We start from the raw sequence: 23,055 nt of genomic DNA, 5'->3' as shown, positions 1-23,055 counted from the left end.
GTTCTTTACCACGTGTTGGCGGGTGGATGCGACATCAGTGAGACCGTATCTCGTTCTTTACAGCGTGTTGGCGGATGGATACGACATCAGTGAGACCGGATCTGGTTCTGGTTGGTGGAGTAAAGACGTAACTCGTGTGTTCTGGTGACTTTTGTGTTTCTTTCCATTCTTTATCATTGTTTATGTAACTTATATATCATTAATTCTACACAGGTGAAGTCTGAATGTCTATTGGTTGATAGAAATGTTTTTTTTGATAGAAATGTTTTTCATTTTTAATATTTAATATACTTTTAGTCATCCCCGAAGGAAAATTAGACCACCATATATATGGTTTGGGGCTTTTTTTTACAAGGCTTTATTGAATTAAAATGATTTTTTGTATTTTAATGGGGAAATGTTCTGAGTTCAGTGATGGAACGGATTAAACTCGTACCTCCAGGTTCGACTGTAAACGGTTTTCACCACACACGAATTACAGACGGGCAGATTCCTGGAATTATGGTCTGATGTTTCATTAAAGTCCTCAAGAACATGTACGGCACGTTTAAACTGAGCTCATCCTGAGGTTTAGAGGCTTCATCTCAGACCAGCTGCCTTTCATGCAGTGGAAAAAGCAGCTTCCTGTCCCGTCCGTCTATTATTATCTCAGCCTCGGTGAGCCGTTTCAAAGACTTGTGCCTGAAACACTAGACGCTGTTCCAGCCGGGGTTTGTCTGAACCTCTGCCGTTACATAAAGTCCAGATCCTGGAGGCGGTAACAGGATCGCGTGCTGACTGTTAGATAAAAGCTCTCCTTTAGTTTTCTCTTGTCCTTAAAGGATCCGGTTGTCAGCAGGAGTTTGAGTTCTCGTCTCCACCGGCCTGGAGGAGGAAGAGAAGGAAACACCAGAGAGGATTTAAAGACGACACTCACACAGAAGTCTGTTTCAGTGTTAACGTGTCTGAAGCCCACAGAACAGAACGTAACACACAAACACACAGGCGCTGCTTGTGTTGAACGCCCACGCCCACAGTGGGGGGGTGTCCCTGCCCTCCGGTGCTTCCTGACCCCCACCCCACTGTGCAGAGGAAAGGGCGTGTCGTCATGCGAGTGTGTCTGTGTGTGACACCCCAGCTGACATGTTGTTGATGGCTGTACAGCACATGTGTCAAAGTCACGGCCCGGGGGCCACATGTGGCCCGCCTCATGAATTTATGTGGCCCTCGAGAGCATTAAGGTTCAGAGTGTCTGAAAATAAATAGGTCAAAGAGTCCTTTAACAAAAAACTACATTTCCCACAATGCAGTAGTGAAGCCTATTTGAACTCTGACAAAGTTAATCCCTTAATTTGTGTTTAATTTATCAGGTTATGAAATTAAAGGTTGGATGCTGGGTGTCGGCGGTTGTGAAAACACTTTGTCACAACAGCATGAGTGTATCTTGACCCCAGTGTGTGTGTGTGTGTGTGTGTGTGTGTGTGTGTGTGTGTGTGTGTGTGTGTGTGTGTGTGTGTGTGTGTGTGTGTGTGTGTGTGTGTGTGTGCCGTCATATCTGGTGTCGATTCACCTTCATTCTCATCGACGAGTCGTAGCGACAGGAAGAGGACAGCAACATTTTCACGGCTTCATACCAGTTTTATAATAGATATTATAAAATATTATATTTTAAAAATATAATCGATATTATATTATATATTCTATATACAATTGATTATAATTATATTTTTAAAAACCAAGAACTGAACCCCCCGAGACACAAACTAGACCCCCGTTTTGATAAGATCTCCAAAATCCTGCATTTAGATGCTTTAGTACAGGAAGTGTGTGAAGACCACGGTCACCATGGCGTTCTGTTCAGCTGCTCCGTTACTAGTGGGTGGAATTAGGATGAATGGGGTCGTCCTGGAACCTCCTCAAGAACCCCTGGGGGGTCCCTGGATTGCACCACTGGGTTTGGGATGTTTTGCTGACGGAGCATTTCCTCTGCATTTTGAATCAGCGACCTCGTCTGGAAACACGTCTGTGGGGTAAATGGGGGGGGGGGCGTCCCACATAATGAAGACTGATCACAGGGGGCGCTGATGGAGCAGTTTGTCTGTTTAAAGAATCTGTGTGTTGGGTGTTTGTTCATGTTAATCTAACCTGTGGTGTCGTTCCTCTCAGTGCTCTGAGGCTCAGAAGCTCCTGAACATCACCAGAGAGCTGCTCCACACTGAAGAGGCCTACGTCAGAAGACTCAACCTACTGGACCAGGTGTGTGTGTGTGTGTGTGTGTGTGTGTGTGTGTGTGTGTGTGAGTGTGAGTGTGAGTGTGTGTGAGTGTGTGTGAGTGTGTGTGAGAGACACTTGGGATTGCTTTTAGTCCAGATTTCAATCTGCTGGGTGTCCTGGTGGTCTTAGGGGTTGAGATCAGAGCTGAGCTGGATTAGAACTCAAGCTGGACAACAAGCCCTCCTCTGTTGACTGGATTAGTCAGAGCAGTGGCAGTGTGATCGTGTGTATGTGTGTGTGTGTGTGTGTGTGTGTGTGTGTGTGTGTGTGTGTGTGTGTGTGTGTGTGTGTGTGTGTGTGTGTGTGTGTGTGTGTGTGTGTGTGTGTGTGTGTGTGTGTGTGTGTGTGTGTGTGTTGCAGTATCATGGCCTCAGTTCTGTTCAGCTACTAACTACATCCTGTGGATTAAAGTTGCGTTTCTTGATTGTGATCTGGGTTTATAATTAGAAATCTCCTCCTAATAATCTGGTTTAACATTTATTGTTCATTATGCATTAACAGGAAGTCATGTGACTATAATAGCACACAAACACATGCTTATGTTTTCCTTATTTTTTGACATCTGATGTCCGTAAAGAAAAGTCATGCATGTTTTATTCGATGGTTTCTTTTAACCAGAGTTTTGTTCATTGTTTCATCACTAAATTGTTAGTTTTCTCAGATGGAAACTCATCCTTCATGAATCTCTGATCTCTTCCTGTTCAGAGCTGGTGGGGGCGGGGTTTGGGGGGGGGGTCAGTTTTCTTCCTCTTTGTGAATTCATGCGGTGGAGTCGACACACATCACCTGACACCTATGAAGGCAGTTCACTTCCTGTTCTTGTCTCTGTACTTTCACATGATATAAGTTTCCATGGAAACAGTAGTGGCCGTCTGTTGCTACGACCGACAGGGAAGCAAAGAGAGAGATGGAAATGATGCGTTCAAGAATTTATCTCGAGTTCAGACGCATCAGATCAGATGTTATTGATTTATTATTGTTCATTTCTCTGACATCACAGAACATCCAAACACAAACCAGCTTCTGGAAGACATCAGCTGTAGCTGTGGATAATGCTGTTGTGTAATCATCATATTACAACTGTACATCAAAGAAGTCGTCAAATTAAATATGCAACTGAGTCGTGCTTAGAAATGACATTTTTCTATTGTTCCATGACAGACCTCGTAACTCATGCAGATTTTCACTATTTAGAATAACTAAAATCAGCCTTGTAAAACCTTGTAAAAAAAGCCCTAAACTCCTTAAATTATGTCTAAAAAACAACATTCCCAACTTGTGGGAAAGAACGAGATCCGGCCTCAGCTGAAGTATCCATCCACCAACGACACACGACCTTTATCTTGGATTTTTGCTTGATTGTCAAACAAAAATACGGACTGAGTGACGACTTGTACCTGAAACAACTCATAGAACTTGTTTATTTATAGGTTCTACTGTATTAGCAATGACAAATAAAGTCATTATTGCAGCCTTGATGTATTTCATGATTACTCCCAGTGGTTTGACATCATGGATGTCCTATAAACTTCAAACTTAAACTATTTTCTAGGTTACGTTTCCTCAGGCTGAGCTGTGGATGAGCTGCGATGTGGAAACGTCTGTTTAAATCCTGCCTCAGAAATAGAATCCACATCTGTGTGTGTTTGGAAAAAGCTGCTGGGGTTTTTGCACACACCTTTTCTTCTCCCTCTCTGCAGGTATTTTGCACTAAGCTGACAGAAGCTGGAATCCCTCAGGACGTCATTACAGGGATCTTCTCCAACATCTCCTCCATCTACTGCTTCCACGACAAGTTCCTGCTCCCCGAGCTGAAGACGCGCATCACTGGAGAATGGTGAGGAATAAACCCACTCCAGAACCCTGTGTTTCTACAGTTTGGTCCTTAGTGGTCATTTAGGGGCTTTAATAGGACACGCGTGTGTGAGGCAGGTCATCGACGTCACGTGTTGTCAGTTTGATCGTTGAGGAGATTTTTGTTTCTTGCAGAAACTGCAGAATAAAAGATTTTCTGAGGTTTTTTTTTTCTGCCGTCAGCAGGAAATTTCCCTTGTGTGTGTGTGTGTGTGTGTGTGTGTGTGTGTGTGTGTGTGTGTGCGTGCGTGCGTGCGTGTGTGTGTGTGTATGTGTGTGTGTGTGTGTGTGTGTGTGTGTGTGTGTGTCATCTAGAAGAATGTGTTGAGGGAATTCACCTGCACCTAACAGATTATTATTCTCTGAAAGTCATTAGAATGTGGAGGATGCAGAACTACCAGCAAATGGAAGCAGCAGAAAGATCAGATTATAAAGGTTTATCAGTCTCTGAATATTTTCCTGAAATTAGTGAAACGTTTAATGAGCATTCATTTGTTTCCTATTCCTGACACCAGTGCATTCTGCCTCCTTATATCTGTGGCACCAGAACCTTTGTTGTTCCCAGAATGTTCTTATGTTAGGAGAAACATTATGATTGTGCCGGCAGAAGAAAACCCTCAAATCACTGACCTCAATAAAATGAATAAATGTTCTCCCTGCAGCTCCAAATGGTATTATTTGAATTTCTAAACACGTCCTTTATTAAAATAAATATCAAATCTAGTAGCAGACCTCTAGTGCTGGGGGATAGTTCCTGGATGGAGTCAAACATGCTGTCAGATAATCCCTGGTTATTCCCAGAATCCACCTCTGCATTTGTTTGCTTGTTGTGATGCCTTCAGGGACTCCAACCCCCGCATCGGAGACATCCTCCAGAAACTGGCCCCGTTCATGAAGATGTACGGAGAATACGTGAAGAACTTTGACCGGGCCATGGACCTGGTGAACACCTGGACGCAGCGGTCGTCACAGTTCAAGGGCGTGGTCCAGAATGTCCAGGTAGGCATCCGTGCATCGCCCCCCGTGTCGGTTGACCGTCCCGTGGCGTGCTGACCGGTGTGTGTTTCCACCTGGACACCAGAAACAGGACGTGTGTGGGAACCTGACGCTGCAGCACCACATGCTGGAGCCGGTGCAGAGGATCCCCCGCTACGAGCTGCTGCTCAGAGACTACCTGAAGAAGCTGCCCGACGACGCTCTGGACCGCAAGGACGCAGAGAGTAAGACCGTCCGCCGCCTTCTGACCGCGATGCTCAGGCCTGACTAATCAACTTCAGATGGACGCTCCTTTTCATGTTGGTCATGAAGGTAACCTCAGGTGACCGGTGGGCGGAGCACACGACTCAAGCGTCCGAACAGCCTCTGGTGTGTCGCACCTGAACTCTGTGGATGTCGCTCCGTGGAGCTGAAATGTCACATGATCGTATGACCCGTTGCTGTGGCGACGCAGATGGTATCGTTTTGTTGTTAACGTCAATACCAGACAGTGAGAGCTGAGCATTGTGGGAAAAGCCATAAATGAACTGTAGAGTCGTGTCACTGATGAGATAAATAATGATGTTTATCTTTAACCCTTTAAAGCCAAGTGGATCATGTTTGATGCAGTTGGTCTTTTTGAGAATTCTACATCATAATTTTTATTATTTTTCCCTGAAAATCCGGATGTATAGAATCAGACACGTGCAAAAATTATACAAAGGAAAGCTCTCATACACAAATTCATGTAAAAACATTTTTTGGACAAATTTGTTTCCATTAAGACCTTATTTTCCAAAAATAATTAGGTTTTTCTGACACATTGAGTAGTTCAGACTTTAAAGTGTTAAAATCATTTTGATTTTGCTCCAACATTTTTTTATGTAGAACCCAAAAGTGTCTTCGTAATGCTTTCATATACACTGAATTAATTTTATTATTGTGATTAGACAGACTAGTGAATTTAGTCAGGAGCTCTCGTGACGCTGCACAGAAACACGGGTGAGAAACGAGGTGATTTACTCCACGTTAAACGTGAGCTGGGGGTCGATGACCTCATGGAGACGGATCCTGTAGACGAGCTGCTGCCGGTGAGGAGTGTGTGTTCTCTAGGCACACGCTGCTGGTCCGGTGACCTCAGCGGGCGTCACGGAACACGTCTGACGGATCAGTGCAGTCAGGTTTTTAAAAACAGGCAGCAGAGCGTGTGTGTGTGTGTGTGTGTGTGTGTTTCCGTCTGCTGCGCGTCGCTCTTCAGATCCCGCCCCTGTCCTCCCCCCTCTCTGCTCTCCCTGACGTGTTGGTGTGTGTTTGGATCGGTCTCCTCTCATCCTCTGCAGCTGAAAAACACTTGAGCTGCTCTGGCCTCGTTGTGTCTGGTCTGTTTATGTCGGCCGTGATGAAGATGTCTGACTCAGGTGCTCACGGACTGTAAAACCGTCCTCCTGCAAACAGAACGTACAATGTTAAACAGTGAACATTTGTTATTTTTATCCTCCCGTGTGTGTGTGTGTGTGTGATGTATTATGTGTGTGATGTATTATTTGTGTGTGTTTTGCATGCAGCTAATCTGAAGGACGGATTTACTCAAACACAGTTTTATTCTGGTGGAATGAGAGTTTCTGTTGACCTGCTTCCTTTCTGTGTCACAGAGGCCCTGGAGCTGATCTCCACTGCAGCCAACCATTCCAACGCCGCCATCAGGAAAATGGTGCGTCTGGCTCCACACACACACACACACACACACACACACACACACACACACACACACACACACACACACACACACACGCATACACACACACACACACACACACACACACACACACACACACACACACACACACACACACACACACACACACACACACGCATACACACACACACATACACACACACACAGCTGCACGCCTGTGTTTGTGTTTTTACCCCTCCAGCGTGTGATGGAGGGAAAATATCAGCACATCCGTCCATCTGCACGCCTTTATTAGAAGCAAACTTCCTGTATTTATTTGTAACGTGTTTAAAAGGAACATTTAGGTGTTTTGTTCAATCTAAAATGTATCATAATAATTATATAATAATTATTTTATATATATATATATATATATATAATCTTATAAACCAAATATTTAAATTTGAAAATTTTATTCAAAGATTTTGTCCGATGTATATTCATTTGATAATAATCAGGGTTTTTTTTAAAATACAGAAAAAAATCCAATCTACATAATTTTACTGCACTTTATATCTGTCTGCCACAAATATTAGAATTTTAAAATCACTAGTAAACCGTTAAAGCACATAATATTATGTTACTGTACAATAAATCGGAATAAAAAATATTATATTATTAGCACATAGAAACCCCCGTGACCCACAGTGAGGAAGAAGCAGCTGAAGATGAGACGTTTTTTCTGTTCTTTTTTTTTTTTTTTTTATTTGTCAGCTTAAGAAAAAAATTCATATTAACCAAATATTATTAAAATGCATTGATAATAAAGTTCAGAACAGAACTGAATGGTTATCTACAGGTTAGCCTGGAGACGAGTTAAATCTCCTCCAGGAACTAGTTAACGGCTTTAGCCGAGGTTCACCTGTATTCTTACATGGGGGGTCAGGGTTTGTTTGGGCAGCGTAACCCAGCAACCGTTGTTTTTTTTCTTTACAACTTGCACTTCCATCATCATTACAGTGAAGATAGTCTAGAAGGAGGTCTGGAAAATAATTTTGACGTAGTCTGAAAAGACCTGTTTTTAAATGTCGTCTAGTCCTGTTGGTATTCAGGAACTGGTTTTATGACCAATGGATTTTTAAATAAAGATGTTGGGTATCTTCAGGAAACCTCTGGGAGGGAAGCGGTTCCTCCTGCAGCTGCTGCTCGTGTAACTTTTCTCTGGGCGGGGCGACCTCCTTCTGACCGGTTGGTTTGTCTTCATCATTTATTTCCGGATGTTTTCAACTCTGCAGAAGTGTTAAAGGTGTTATCCAACCAAAGAGGTGCTGATGCTGTGCTGTCAGTCAGCAGCAGGGCTGTTCGTCTGAGGGAGGAACACATTGAATTAGCACAGACAGGAAGTCAACGTTTCACAGACAGGAAGTCACCGTTTCCTGCCTCAAGTTTCACCGCCTGCGGAAGCCTGATGGGTTTTTTTAAACACTCATCCTCTTCACCTCTTTCCTCCGTCTGGACAAGATGATCGTGTCTCACTTCCCTCTAAGGGAACCAGCAGACGAATGTGTTTGTGATTCAATGAAGAAATATAATAGTCCTCAACTGACAAACACAACTGGTTCCTAGAGGTTGTTCATAAGATGAATTGTTCCTAAATCGTTATTTATTAAAAAAAATTTTTTTTAAATTTTATATACTGGTTTGATCCCCGAAGGGAAATTAAGAACGCACACTCTAGCTACTGATTACAAACGCATGCATACATATATGTGAGTACAGGCCCCTGTATCACACACACACAGGGGGGGCTGTAGGCATGCAGGGGAGGTAGAGTGGCAGGCAGCTCCTTCTTGGTGCGCCTCAAATGAGCAATTTGTAAAGGGGACGGCACCTTGCTCAAGGGTGCCTCGGCAGTGCTCCGGAGATGAGCTGACACCTCCCACTGTCAGCTCACCTCTGGGTATTTTTTTTGGGGGGGGGGGGAAATCGAACCGCCGATCTTAAATCATAGGACGACCTGCTCTACCGCCCGCTTTACCACTGAGCCACTGCCGCTCAATCTATAATCTCCATTTATGTCATTACTACTGTAAATACTACAGTAATGTCATTACTACTGTAAATACTACAGTAATGTCATTACTACTGTAAATACTACAGTAATGTCATTACTACTGTAAATACTACAGTAATGTCAGTACTACTGTAAATACTACAGTAATGTCATTACTACTGTAAATACTACAGTAATGTCATTACTACTGTAAATACTACAGTAATGTCATTACTACTGTAAATACTACAGTAATGTCAGTACTACTGTAAATACTACAGTAATGTCAGTACTACTGTAAATACTACAGTAATGTCAGTACTACTGTAAATACTACAGTAATGTCAGTACTACTATAAATAGTAAAGTTCTATTCCCTCAGACTGACCAGAAACAACAACAAGACATTAAAACATCCCATAATAATAAATCCTGTAGTGCTGTAATGTAACTTTAACATCTCTTCCTCTGATGGATTAATTCTCTCCTGGGGGGTCTAGAGGCTAACCCCAGCTTTACTCCACTGAGGTGTTCCACCACACTGACCTGAATGACGCGCTGATGTCACTTCCTGTTCATCAACAGACACGCCCCTTTATGTTTGATGTCTGTTTGATTTGATGAAGTTTCTCAGTTAATCCACCAATAGTTAACATCAACTAGTAAACATTCAGAGTTCAGTGTTAGCCTCAGTTAATGCTTCCAGCAGAAACCTGACCAGCCAACATTGGTTCCTACATCATTTAGTTCCTACAGGAGGACAACATTGGTTCCTACATCATTTAGTTCCTACAGGACAACATTGGTTCCTACATCATTTAGTTCCTACAGGACAACATTGGTTCCTACATCATTTAGTTCCTACTGGAGGACAACATTGGTTCCTACATCATGTAGTTCCTACAGGAGGACAACATTGGTTCCTACATCATTTAGTTCCTACAGGACAACATTGGTTCCTACATCATTTAGTTCCTACAGGAGGACAACATTGGTTCCTACATCATTTAGTTCCTACAGGACAACATTGGTTCCTCCATCATTTAGTTCCTACTGGAGGACAACATTGGTTCCTACATAATTTTGTTCCTACAGGAGGACAACATTGGTTCCTACATCATTTAGTTCCTACAGGAGGACAACATTGGTTCCTACATCATTTAGTTCCTACAGGAGGACAACATTGGTTCCTACATCATTTAGTTCCTACAGGAGGACAACATTGGTTCCTACATCATTTAGTTCCTACAGGAGGACAACATTGGTTCCTACATCATTTAGTTCCTACTGGAGGACAACATTGGTTCCTACATCATTTAGTTCCTACAGGACAACATTGGTTCCTACATCATTTAGTTCCTACAGGAGGACAACATTGGTTCCTACATCATTTAGTTCCTACAGGAGGACAACATTGGTTCCTACATCATTTAGTTCCTACAGGACAACATTGGTTCCTACATCATTTAGTTCCTACAGGACAACATTGGTTCCTACATCATTTAGTTCCTACTGGAGGACAACATTGGTTCCTACATCATGTAGTTCCTACAGGAGGACAACATTGGTTCCTACATCATTTAGTTCCTACAGGACAACATTGGTTCCTACATCATTTAGTTCCTACAGGAGGACAACATTGGTTCCTACATCATTTAGTTCCTACAGGACAACATTGGTTCCTCCATCATTTAGTTCCTACTGGAGGACAACATTGGTTCCTACATAATTTTGTTCCTACAGGAGGACAACATTGGTTCCTACATCATTTAGTTCCTACAGGAGGACAACATTGGTTCCTACATCATTTAGTTCCTACAGGAGGACAACATTGGTTCCTACATCATTTAGTTCCTACAGGAGGACAACATTGGTTCCTACATCATTTAGTTCCTACAGGAGGACAACATTGGTTCCTACATCATTTAGTTCCTACTGGAGGACAACATTGGTTCCTACATCATTTAGTTCCTACAGGACAACATTGGTTCCTACATCATTTAGTTCCTACAGGAGGACAACATTGGTTCCTACATCATTTAGTTCCTACAGGAGGACAACATTGGTTCCTACATCATTTAGTTCCTACAGGAGGACAACATTGGTTCCTACATCATTTACGGAGGGGGGGCGGTTGTTCGTTTCCTCATCTCCTGTCGGTGTCTCTGCAGGAGAAGATGAACAAGCTGCTGGAGGTCTACGAGCGTCTTGGAGGAGAAGAGGACATTGTGAACCCGGCCAACGAGCTCATCAAGGAGGGACACATCAAGAAGATGTCGGCCAAGAACGGGACGGCCCAGGACCGGTACCTCTACCTGGTGAGACGGGGCGGCGTTGGGTTCATGAACGTCTCACACGGATCTCTGAGGGACTGACTGATGTTTGTATCTGGATGCAGTTCAACAACATGGTGCTCTACTGTGTGCCTAAACTGAGACTGATGGGACAGAAGTTCAGCGTCAGAGAGAAGATCGACATTGCCGGCATGGAGGTGCAGCTTCCATTCCGTTTCCTTTGTTTTGTGTCCTGAGTTTGATTTACCTTTGGATGGCGGTCACATGTATTTCTGCTCTTTGACCTCAGGTGCAGCAGAATGTGAAGCAGAACCTTCCTCACACCTTCGCCATCATCGGAAAGCAGCGATCGCTGGAGCTTCAGGCCAGGTAAAGAATCAACCACCAGAGGTAGATCGAGTGTTTGGGGTGAAAAGTCAAAAAATGTTCCGCTGAGCAGCAGAGAGAATGAATACATTGTTATAGATTTATTTGAACAGAGGTAATTAACCGTGTTACCAGAGTTAGAGTTCATAATTAACTTTAAAAGCTTCATTTGTTTGTCGGAGTGTTTAACCGATCTCCTCCCGGCCAGATTCCTCTTCCTGCCTCGCAGCTGGATGTGTGTTTGTGGCTCCAATAGACAGAAATACTGGATAAAATAAAATAATGAACCATCAACCCTCTGACTTTATTGGTAAAGAACATCCTCAGCTGAAAGCCAGCTGCTCCTCTATCCAGCCGGTCCTGTTGGGGCACCTGATGGTTCTGGTCCAAACAGAACATGTGATCTGAACACGTGATCTGAACACGTGATCCCCTGAAGCCGTGTGGAGCCAGCACACAGCTGGGCTGTGAATGTGGGTCAGGTTATTTATTTCATCACGGCTTTGAGGGAACTTGGTAGAAGCTTCAGGGAAGAACAGAGAAAGTTCTGGAGTGGATCCGGATCCAGGATCGTGTTCCAGCTTCAGCATGACAGAGTTTTAGCCCCGCTTAAACTATTTACATGATTGTGGGGCATCAAGAAGTGGATCCAGACGAAGAAACATACGCATGAATTTCTGTTTTCGATATTATTATTATTACTACATTTTATCCTTTAATTACTGAGCAGATGATCCAGAAACAGGATGAGGCCAAAAATGGAACCGTTTGAGTTTCAAAATGTTCCAATAAGGAAGTGGATCCAGAACTTTGTTGGATTTTCAGTTTGAATATTCATGTATTTTAATGAGGAGAGATTTTCTAATTGTTCTTTCACTTTTTTCTTTTATTTGTTCTACAGAACAGCTGAAGAGAAAGAAGACTGGATTCAGGTGAGGGTCACACCTTTACTCACACACATCTGAGCAGAGACGCCGTGAACACACACATGTCCTCTTTTATTAGGGAACAGAATTATCCAATATTTACCCCCCACACTCACCAGTGTGTTTGGGAACTACATTCTCTAATTAAGACACTCATTATTGTACATTTAGTCCATTACAGCGGAGGAAAGCTGATTAAACATTTTGCAGTCTGGAATGGGGGGAAGGGAATATCACAGCCCGGTTTGGGGGTTTTTTGCTTCTATGTCGAGTGTGTGAGCCAGAAAGAGGGGGTGAAATGAATCCAGGGAGTATTTACTGAAAGTATTTAGGAGCCGGGGGGCAGCTGTGCAGAGCTCTTTAGATATGAGATAAGACAAATGTGAATGGTGATGGGGCTGATGACTCCGTCTCTTTCCTGACCATCAGGTGATCCAGGCTACCATCGAACGGCACAAACAGAACAGCGAGACCTTCAACAAGGCGTTCAACAGCTCCTTCTCCAGGGAGGACGACCACGGTCCTGATTCGCCGGTCAGTCAGTCGCTCTGGTTCATTGATCAGTCGATAATCGGTGTCATCCTGTGCAGTAAATCACCACAGACAGGTTCACCAATCGGTGTGTCCGTCTGGTCTGTGTCTGGCTGAACGGCTCTCCATCTATGGTCGTGGTCGTCCCCACACACACACACACACACACACACACACACACACACACACACACACACACACACACACACACACACACACACACACACACTCGCATCAAGCAGCTCGTCTCCCAGAATCCTCATGACCTAATAGGGAAAGTTAAAGTGTACACGGAGCTCTAATGGATCCGCTTTGACCCACTTTGGGCCGCTGGAGCTGGACACCATCCAGATGGAGCTCCACCATCTGGGAGGGGAGTCCATCCCGAGGTCCCCCTGACACCTGGTGGCCGAGGCGGGTAACTGCAGGCTTCAGAAGCTGCTGGTGCTCAGTTTGGTTCACTTCTGCTCCTCAGGGCCCCTGGTGCAACACGTCCATGGATTCAGACGGGGAGCGGCTCCAGGAGAGGGTAAGGTTCCATTACGTTCTGTCACCTGGACTCGTAGGAGTTCTGGTTCACTACAAAACTGTAGAAAAAGAAAAAGAATTTGTGTTGTTTTAAAAGTGATTTATATTTTTGTTGCTGCATGGACGGATCATTTTACTACTATTGAGGTGCGGTCTCCTCAAACTCTCTTTTCTTGCATTTTAACTTTTTTACAGTATTGACAATGTGATTTTTTGGTTTAAAAGTAATTAATAATGAAATCTCCGTAGATTGGTAGCCTTAATGTTTAAACCTCGAGGGGAACCTGGACAGGAGCTGTGGGCCTCCTGTTCTTCCCTCTACTCCTCCCTTCTCTATTTATCGTCTCTGTATTGATCATTAATTAGATTTATGACTGGATTTAGTCCAGATTGATGTAGAAACAACATGTTGGTGTGGGGTAAACTTCAGTTTCAGCATTGACCAAATTAATTAGCAGTTAGTCAGATTATCACAGACAAATACTTTTGCTTTTACCTTTTTATCCCCTTTATTATGTGCTGGAACCAGTTTTAAGCCATCCTGTTCATTCTGCTGTGAAGTCTCTTCATTTAGTTTAACTGCAGGATGAAACGTGTTGAGGTGAGAGTCACACCTGAAGTTAGCGCGGGCGTCGCTGCTGCTTTTAGCGTTAGAGCTGCTATTTTTAAGTCTGTCATCAGGAGCGTGTGAAGCTGTCAGGAGACGACAGCGAGTTCTGTTTTTAACAGAAAACACTTTGCACATCGGGAACGATTAAAACCAGCGAGCTGATCTGGAACTGGTGACGACGTCAGGAAACAACAATTAGTTCTTTGTCCTGCGATGCAGCAGCAGGTTGACGGTTTGCGTCCGTCTTCTTCTTGTCTTTTTGAGGAGATCTGCATTTCTGCATTCCTGTCAGGGAGAAACAGCAGAACCAGACATTCAGTGACGGAACACGTGATTCTTTTTCTCTTTCTTTTCCAGAAGAGTTCAAAGAAAAAGGAGAAGGAGAAGCAAACGTGTAAAGGCTGCAACGACAGCTTCAACTTCACCAAACGCAAACATCACTGCAAGTCCTGTGGAGCGGTGAGCGCCGACGGAGCAGCACCGCCTCCAATCACACGTAGGAATGAGACAGTTCGCTGTTAACCCTTTGTCTGCCTGTCCCTCCTCAGGCCATCTGTGCAAAGTGTTCAAAGACGCTGGACAACAAGACGAGTCGAGTGTGTCCCGAGTGTTTTGAAGCCAGCGTCAGCCTGGAGAACCTGGGAGTCAGTGAACAGAAGAGGAAAGCTGCTCCTGAGGTGAACACACACACCGTGTGTGTTATAGCTTACTCACAGCGGTGCAGTGAGGTCCAGCCGCCACCCCTGGAAGCAGGAAGTGAACCCCACCGACACGACTGCACAGACACAGACACAAACACACGTCACACACCTGAGCATTAGTGAACCAGCAGTGTGATCAGCTGACGTGTCTGAGGACTCATCGTAATCAGGTCTGAGGAGGACCGGCGTCTGTGCTGACTCAGCTGCCTGAGTCCGTCTGGGTCGCCGTGACGACGACCTGCATCGTCGGTCGTCTTGGAATTTGTTTCCACCGTCTCAAAGACAGAGCCTTGGCGGCAGTGGGGGGTGGCCACACGGGGGCGCTGGAGCCCACGACAGGGCTGAACAATGAGCAGCAGGAGCTGTAACACCTGTGTGTGTGTGTGTGTGTGTGTGTGTGTGTGTGTGTGTGTGTGTGTGTGTGTGTGTGTGTGTGTGTGTGTGTGTGTGTGTATGTCACCTGTAACACCTGTGTGTGTGTGTGTGTGTGTGTCACCTGTAACACCTGTGTGTGTGTGTGTGTGTGTGTGTGTGTGTGTGTGTGTGTGTGTGTGTGTGTGTGTGTGTGTGTGTGTGTGTGTGTGTGTGTCACCTGTAACACCTGTGTTACATCATGGACAGCAGGTGATTTGTGGTCAGTCCCTCTAAACGCTGCAGATGGATTTCAATCCACACTCTGATTCAAAGAGTCTGAATAACGACGACACGCAGAGGAAAACACTGAATTTATGCAAATCAGATAAATAATGAACGAATGAATATTCATATATCATTATCTGTTGGTTCACCAGGTTTTCTCAGCTCGACTTGAATCTTTAATCTACATGTGGTTTCTCTTTTGTCTTCTCAGAGGCAGACGTCTCTGTCGGGGGAACACTGCCTGCTGTGTGGACACCTCCAGGTCCAGGAGAAGGGGAGGAGCTGGGTCAGGATGTGGGCGGCGGTCACCAAAACAGAGCCGCTGGTGCTGTACCTGCAGAGCAGCGGACAGGTGAACACCTCACACACACTGGAGGGAGGGGAAGCGTTTGAGGACAGAACACACACAGACTATATATTTAAAGTAAATGCTCACCGGGGGGGTCAAACTCATCTTCACTGGGGGCCACATCAGCATCATGCCTATCCTCAAAGGGCCAGATGCAACTAATAAATGTAACTAAATGTAACTCACTGTAATGTAACTAAATGTAACTACTCCTTAATGTAACTAATAAATGTAACTAAATGTAACTCACTGTAATGTAACTAAATGTAACTACTCCTTAATGTAACTAATAAATGTAACTAAATGTAACTCAGTGTAATGTAACTAAATGTAACTACTCCTTAATGTAACTAAATGTAACTCAGTGTAATGTAACTAAATGTAACTACTCCTTAATGTAACTAATAAATGTAACTAAATGTAACTACTCCTTAATGTAACTAATAAATGTAACTAAATGTAACTCAGTGTAATGTAACTAAATGTAACTACTCCTTAATGTAACTAATAAATGTAACTAAATGTAACTCAGTGTAATGTAACTAAATGTAACTACTCCTTAATGTAACTAATAAATGTAACTAAATGTAACCAGTGTAATGTAACTAAATGTAACTACTCCTTAATGTAACTAATAAATGTAACTAAATGTAACTCAGTGTAATGTAACTAAATGTAACTACTCCTAAATGTTAAATAACTGAATTTCTGACTGATTCTAGTTCCAAACATTACAGTTAGACAGAAAAAACATGTTTGTTTGTTTCTCTGTTCTAACATAAATCCTTTTCATTTGTCAGGTTATTAAACCCACAGAACTCCATCAATCAAGGATCAAACTATCAATCAATAAAGAAAAATAACATCAGACACAAGTTAGGACGTTAACTTTGTTCACTACGTTTAGTCAGAGTTAAAATGGGCTGAACTACTGCATTGTGGGAAATGTAGTTTTGGTCAAAGCACACTGACCTATTTATTTTTAGACACTCTGACCTTTTATGCTCTCGAGGGTCATCTTTACCCGTGTGCATCACTAGTATTTGTATCACTAGTACTTGTATCTCTAGTTCTTGTATCACTAGTACTTGTATCACGAGTACTTGTGACCCCGGCTGACCCGGGGCGTCTTTGCTCTGTAGATCTGGGTCAGGAGGATTTAGTCTTCCTGAACCTGAATCAGGTACACCCCCCCCCACAGGGTGACCGGGGTTTAGTTCAACCTGACTGGATGAAGTGAGGTTAGGGTTTACAGTACAGTCATCTTGGGGGGGGGGGGTCCTGAGGGATGTTTACTGGAATAAACAGGTTTCCCAGAGCGAGGAGCTTTTCACTGGAGATGGGTCTGTCATTCAGAGGACGTCAGCCTGTTAAAGCACACACACACACACACACACACACACACACACACACACACACACACACACACAGACACACACACACACACACACAGACACACACACACACACACACACACCCACACAGACACACACACACACACACACACACACACACACACACCCACACAGACACACACACACACACACACACACACACACACACACACACACACACACACACCCACACAGACACACACACACACACACACACACACACACACACACACACAAGGTTTCATTTCCAAGACTAATATCCCAATCCCACCACAGAAAGCTGCCATTCCAAAGATTAGGATTAACGAGTTGGACGAGCGTTTCCTGATTATGCAGACAGAAGCGGGGGGGGGTAATGGAGGGGGTAATGGAGGGGGGGTAGATCCTCCCAGCTGTCACCTCCTGCTTCACTAACGCTCCTCTCTCCTCCATGTTTTCTCCTGATCTATTTTTCCTCATATTTCCCCCAGGACTCCAAAGGGGCGCGGGCGCTGCCTCTCCCCGGGTTCGAGGTGAGCGCCGTTCCGCCCCCGGGGGGCGACAAACCGGAGGTGAAGTTGGCGCTGCGGCTGAGCCACGCCCACCAGACGCTGCTCCTCAGCGCCCCGGACGCCGACCTCCAGGCCAGGTGGATGGACGTCCTCTCCAGGGCCGCCGGCGGGGAGACGGACGCCCCCACCGGCATCACCGAACACAGGAAGAGCTAGTAGCTGTCGTCATGGAAACGCAGGACCCCCCCGCCCTCCTGTGTAGAGAACACACATTACTTGAATTCACTTTACCTGAGCACTTTTTGTTGTTTTACCCTTTGGAAGGAACGTTTAATCCGACGCCACCCCGATCAGACCCGCCTCCCCATCACACACCATCAGAGTGTGTGTGTGTGTGTGTGTAGGTGTGTAGGTGTAGGTGTGTCTGTGTGTGTGTAGGTGTGTGTGTGTCTGTGTGTGTGTGTGTGTATGTGTGTGTTTGTGTGTCTGTGTGTGTGTCTGTGTGTGTGTGTGTGTGTGTGTGTGTCTGTGTGTGTGTGTGTGTGTGTGTGTGTGTGTGTGTGTGTGTGTGTGTAGGTAAGTCTGTGTGTGTGTAGGTGTGTGTGTGTCTGTGTGTGTGTGTGTGTGTGTGTGTGTGTGTGTGTAGGTGTGTCTGTGTGTGTGTAGGTGTGTGTGTGTCTGTGTGTGTGTGTGTGTGTGTGTGTGTGTGTGTGTAGGTGTGTGTGTGTAGGTGTGTGTGTGTGTAGGTGTGTGTGTGTGTGTCTGTGTGTGTGTCTGTCTGCCTCTCAGCTGGAGAGAACTAAATCTATTATTTGTAATTTTAAAAAGCTTCCTGTTAATATTTTTTAAGAAAGTTTCAATTTCCTTCTACATTAAGAGAACGTGTTGTGAAGCATTAAACCTTGTGTGTGTGTGTGTGTGTGTGTGTGTGTGTGTGCGTGTGTTTGTGTGTGTGTGTGTGTGTGTGTGTGTGTGTGTGTGCGTGTGTGTGTGTTTGTGTGTGTGTGTGTGTGTGTGTGTGTGTGTGTTTGTGTGTGTGTGTGTGTGTGTGTGTGTGTGTGTGTGTGTGTGTGTGTGTGTGTGTGTGTGTTGAATGTTAGCGCGGCTTTTCGGTGGCTTTTGTATGATATGTTCAGTTTTGTTCGATGTAAGGAAACATAAAAAGAGGTTTTAACTTAAAGACTTGTGTAAGCTTGTGGCTGGCCACCTGATGACCCCCCCCCACGCGCTGTGCATCATGGGTAATGACCCCCCTTCCGTCTGCCATCACCTCCTGGTCTGAGACCTCTGGTCGGAGTCTGGTCCGTGTTTCCTCCGTGTTTCTCTCCACAAACATTCACTTCAACCATCGGTGATATGATGGAAACCAAGTACCGTTAATGCACACACACACACACACACACACACACACACACACACACACACACACACACACACACACACCTTTAAGCAGAGGTAGCAGAAAGACGTGACGGGATCTCTTGCATGTAGACTCAGTCATATTTATGTCCCATGTTCCGGAGCCTCCAGGACTCCTTCCTGTTCCGTCGGCGTGCTGCGTCAGCGTTTCACACGTGGATTGTGACCGGTGGGAAAAGCAGTCGAGCATATCATCAATAAAGATGTTGTGATTCATTCAGTTCCATCGTGTCCAAAGAGAAGGTCTCTGATTTATTCTGGGGGGGTTGTCTTTCCTTTAGTATTCACTTCTCAGGAGTGAAGAGAATAAATCCACAGGAACCGGGAATGAAGCCGTCCTGGAGTCAGAGCCCCACCTCTGGTGACTCACAACCAAGTGATGCAGGAAGAAGAGTCTTCATCGTCACGGCGACACCGATGCTTCCATCCCCGCCTCATTGTTCCAGAGCCTCAGCAGGGCGGTGCACACGTTACATGCATGTTTATGTTATTCTACACGGGTATTAAAACACAGTTCCACAGTTAATCAGTACATCACTGTTTTTTCACCCTGGTGGTCGGTGTGTGTTCACGTGTACGGTTTGTAGGGTGTGTGTTCACGTGTACGGTTTGTAGGGTGTGTGTTCACGTGTACGGTTTGTAGGGTGTGTGTTCACGTGTACGGTTTGTAGGGTGTGTGTTCACGTGTACGGTTTGTAGGGTGTGTGTTCACGTGTACGGTTTGTAGGGTGTGTGTTCACGTGTACGGTTTGTAGGGTGTGTGTTCACGTGTACGGTTTGTAGGGTGTGTGTTCACGTGTACGGTTTGTAGGGTGTGTGTTCACGTGTACGGTTTGTAGGGTGTGTGTTCACGTGTACGGTTTGTAGGGTGTGTGTTCACGTGTACGGTTTGTAGGGTGTGTGTTCACGTGTACGGTTTGTAGGGTGTGTGTTCACGTGTACGGTTTGTAGGGTGTGTGTTCACGTGTACGGTTTGTAGGGTGTGTGTTCACGTGTACGGTTTGTAGAGATGAGAGGAAAGTCCCTCAGATGGGCTGGGTGTAACTGTGTGTGTGTGTTTGTGTGTGTTTGTGTGTGTGTTTGTGTGTGAGTGTGTGTGTGTGTGTGTGTACAAACTAAGGTGTGTTAAGGGTGTATTTCTTCACATCTTGATTTAATTGTGGTATTTTTCCGTCTTTGCGTCGATCACGCGTGTTCCTCAGGTTCTTGGGGGGTGAACACGTATCGATCAGTCGTTACAGGAACGGAGACGACAGTTATTGATCGTCGTTATGAACCAGAACTTATTTCAGGCGGTGCTGAGACGTGAGGGCGGCGCTGGGGGGCTGGAGCCCCCAGTGAGATGTAGTTATAAATCTAATTTCTTTTATAAGGAAGCATTTCATGGAGCTAATTTATTCCCTCATTCTGGGGGAAGATGAACTGTGTGGACGCGTCGTTTTGGTTGTTAAGTCTGTCTGGTGCAGACAGAAAACTGCTGACGGCCTCCTGTCAGAGTTTAGCATGCAGTACATCTGGAACAGGGTGGGTGGGGGCAGGATGGGTGGGTGGGGGCAGGATGGGTGGGACAGAACCCACGATGAGATGAGCCTCTCATCATCTCCAGAGTCGTCCTCCCCCAAACTGGTCCTCGTGCTGCTGATCTTCCTTTAGAACTTATGGGGTTCTTTTTCCTCCAGCACAACATTTGACTGAATTTGCACTGTTGTTTTGGGGGTGTTGAGTTTTTCACACCTCACTCTCATTGGGGTTGCAGTGGAAGTGAACTCTGACCTCTCGGAGACCTGCCTTGATTGTTCTCTTCATCAGAGCTCTTAGATGAACCCAGAAGGCAGAGATCTCTGAGCTGAGGGATCGATGGTGGGAATCTACTCCAGTGAGGCTCGTCTCTCGTTGTAATGAGGGGCTGGAGTGTAAGCCTCTCACCAGCTGTTAAAGTGTGTGTGTGTGTGTGTGTGTGTGTGTGTGTGTGTGTGTGTGTGTGTGTGTGTGTGTGTGTGTGTGTGTGTGTGTGTGTGTTTGCATCCGTTGGACTCCAAACATCTGATGACTCGGCTGTTAGGAGGAAGTGGAACAAAACAAATTAACACCTGCAGAGGCAAAGCCCCCCCCCCCGCAGCAGTGGGACCGTTTGAGGATAAAATATGCAAATTAAATAATCCTGTGAGATGAGATGACTGATTTCTGTTCCCTTTGAATTAAACACAGGATGTTTCATACATGTGAGGTGAATTAGTATAACGATTCTGTTATTAAGACGTAATTAGAAGTTATTTACACATGTAAACATCACTCTGGTTCCAGGAGATGATTAATGATTCAGTATTTGTGGCAGACAGACGTAAAGAGGAGTAAAGTGACGTAAACTTGATTTTTATTTTTACCTAGTATATTTTTTTTGAAAACTGACATATAATCGAGAACGGCGTAACTCCAAACGACTTAAGCCGAGGTAAACCGGTCGTTAAACACGTTTTTATGTGTTAAAATGGATTAATGGGTTAAAAAAACAGTTTAAATGAAGCTTAAATGAAATGAGTTGACAGAATTGTTGAGTTTACAAAAAGTAGGTTCAGCTTTTTGAGTCAAACTTGTGTTTGTTGTGCTGAATGGAAAAATCCCTTCATAAAAGAATGAAATGAGCCACAAACACAATGCATTAAGGTTTAAACTGAAGGCTGAACTCCTGACATCTTCTTACCGTCAGTGAGTCGTGAAGCAGACTCGGTTCTCTATTCCTGTGAAGGAAGTGGTCGCAACCGTTTCCTGTCACTCTTGTGTTTTGTTCTGCCACTATTATCAGGCTCCCATGAAAGCGGGGCGATCAGACGAAGTCTTTAAAACCAACAGAGCTTCATACTTTGTGAGTGAAGCGTTGATGAAACAGAATTCCATCTCTATTTTTCTTGGTTTGACAAACATGTTCCAGACGCTCTGGGGAAATGTGAGATAATTTAAATATACTTCCATTCTTTATCCTCTCCCCTCCCATTAAGAAACATTACATCACAGAATAAAATCTTGTTTTTATTCCTTCCTTTCTAACCCCACCAATAATTCATCGAGCTTTCACTTATTTCTCTAAAGACATCTTCATTTTCTTCTGGGTTATTGGACATTTTGCTGAAACTCGTATCTGAAACTTAGTGAAATGATCCACCAGCAGCTCACGAATCCCTCAGAAGAAAGAAATGAACCGTCAGCAGACAGAACCGGGGAGTCAGACTGAGATTTGGCAGAAGGGTGTAAATAAAGGGTCGACTGAGATGTGGATAAACGGAATCACAACGACACACGAGCACAAACATCACCTAAAAAGGCACAAAAAGAGTTTTTATGGAGGTTCAGCAGCTCTACATAGGGGGGCTCCTATTGGCTGAGACTACATAGAGGGGCTCCTATTGGCTGAGACTCACTACATAGAGGGGCTCCTATTGGCTGAGACTCACTACATAGAGGGGCTCCTATTGGCTGAGACTCACTACATAGAGGGGCTCCTATTGGCTGAGACTCATTCTGATCTCTTTCTTTATTTCCACGCCCGTCTGAACCGACCACCTTCACCTGATTTATTCTGGACATCCATTCACCCCCCCCCCCACTGACTCTTGTGTTTGCTGTCTGGTGACCCACTGGGCCGCTGAGGCTGTCAGCATCGACACCCCACCGGGCGTTGCCCCCGGTTACGACAGTTGTATTAACCCTGCTGAGCGACCAGAACCCTGCAGTGAGCCTGCAGGGTTCTGGTCGAACCTCAGAACCGTTACCTTAAACGCTACAGCAGGGGTCCCCAAACTTTTTCCTGTTAGGGCCACAGAACTTTTCCCTTCTCTGGGGGGGGGGTCGGTTTGTAACAGAAAAATTGTGACGATTTTAACAGAAAAAAAGTTGTGAAATAGATAACACTATTCGTGACTAACCGACTGGAGGAGGGAGCTGCCTTCAGACGGGCTGGACCCTCACCTTTAACAGACACCAGGTCCGTTTAAATCTGGAT

At 44.8% G+C, this 23,055-nt stretch overlaps 1 protein-coding gene across 2 annotated transcripts in view; it reads left to right on the top strand.

The window, feature by feature from the left end:
• Positions 1-18,014, top strand: part of fgd (faciogenital dysplasia) — a 48,828-nt gene extending 30,814 nt beyond the window's left edge. For both annotated transcript variants that reach the window (XM_068327636.1, XM_068327627.1), the window contains exons 5-19: positions 2,146-2,235; positions 3,954-4,090; positions 4,950-5,106; positions 5,189-5,327; positions 6,735-6,793; positions 10,982-11,128; positions 11,209-11,301; positions 11,394-11,473; positions 12,372-12,402; positions 12,826-12,930; positions 13,403-13,456; positions 14,423-14,524; positions 14,614-14,742; positions 15,617-15,757; positions 17,619-18,014. In XM_068327636.1, coding sequence (XP_068183737.1) covers positions 2,146-2,235; positions 3,954-4,090; positions 4,950-5,106; positions 5,189-5,327; positions 6,735-6,793; positions 10,982-11,128; positions 11,209-11,301; positions 11,394-11,473; positions 12,372-12,402; positions 12,826-12,930; positions 13,403-13,456; positions 14,423-14,524; positions 14,614-14,742; positions 15,617-15,757; positions 17,619-17,855 — 1,701 coding nt within the window. In that variant the 3' untranslated portion in view covers positions 17,856-18,014. The remainder of the gene's footprint in view (positions 1-2,145; positions 2,236-3,953; positions 4,091-4,949; positions 5,107-5,188; positions 5,328-6,734; positions 6,794-10,981; positions 11,129-11,208; positions 11,302-11,393; positions 11,474-12,371; positions 12,403-12,825; positions 12,931-13,402; positions 13,457-14,422; positions 14,525-14,613; positions 14,743-15,616; positions 15,758-17,618) is intronic.
• The last annotated feature ends 5,041 nt before the right edge of the window (positions 18,015-23,055 follow it).

The sequence above is a fragment of the Antennarius striatus genome, chromosome 2 (assembly GCF_040054535.1).
Source record: "Antennarius striatus isolate MH-2024 chromosome 2, ASM4005453v1, whole genome shotgun sequence".
In the NCBI taxonomy this organism is placed as follows: Eukaryota; Metazoa; Chordata; class Actinopteri; order Lophiiformes; family Antennariidae; genus Antennarius; species Antennarius striatus.
The sequence above is the reverse complement of the archived record's forward strand: the minus strand, read 5'-3'. Positions and strand labels throughout refer to the sequence as shown.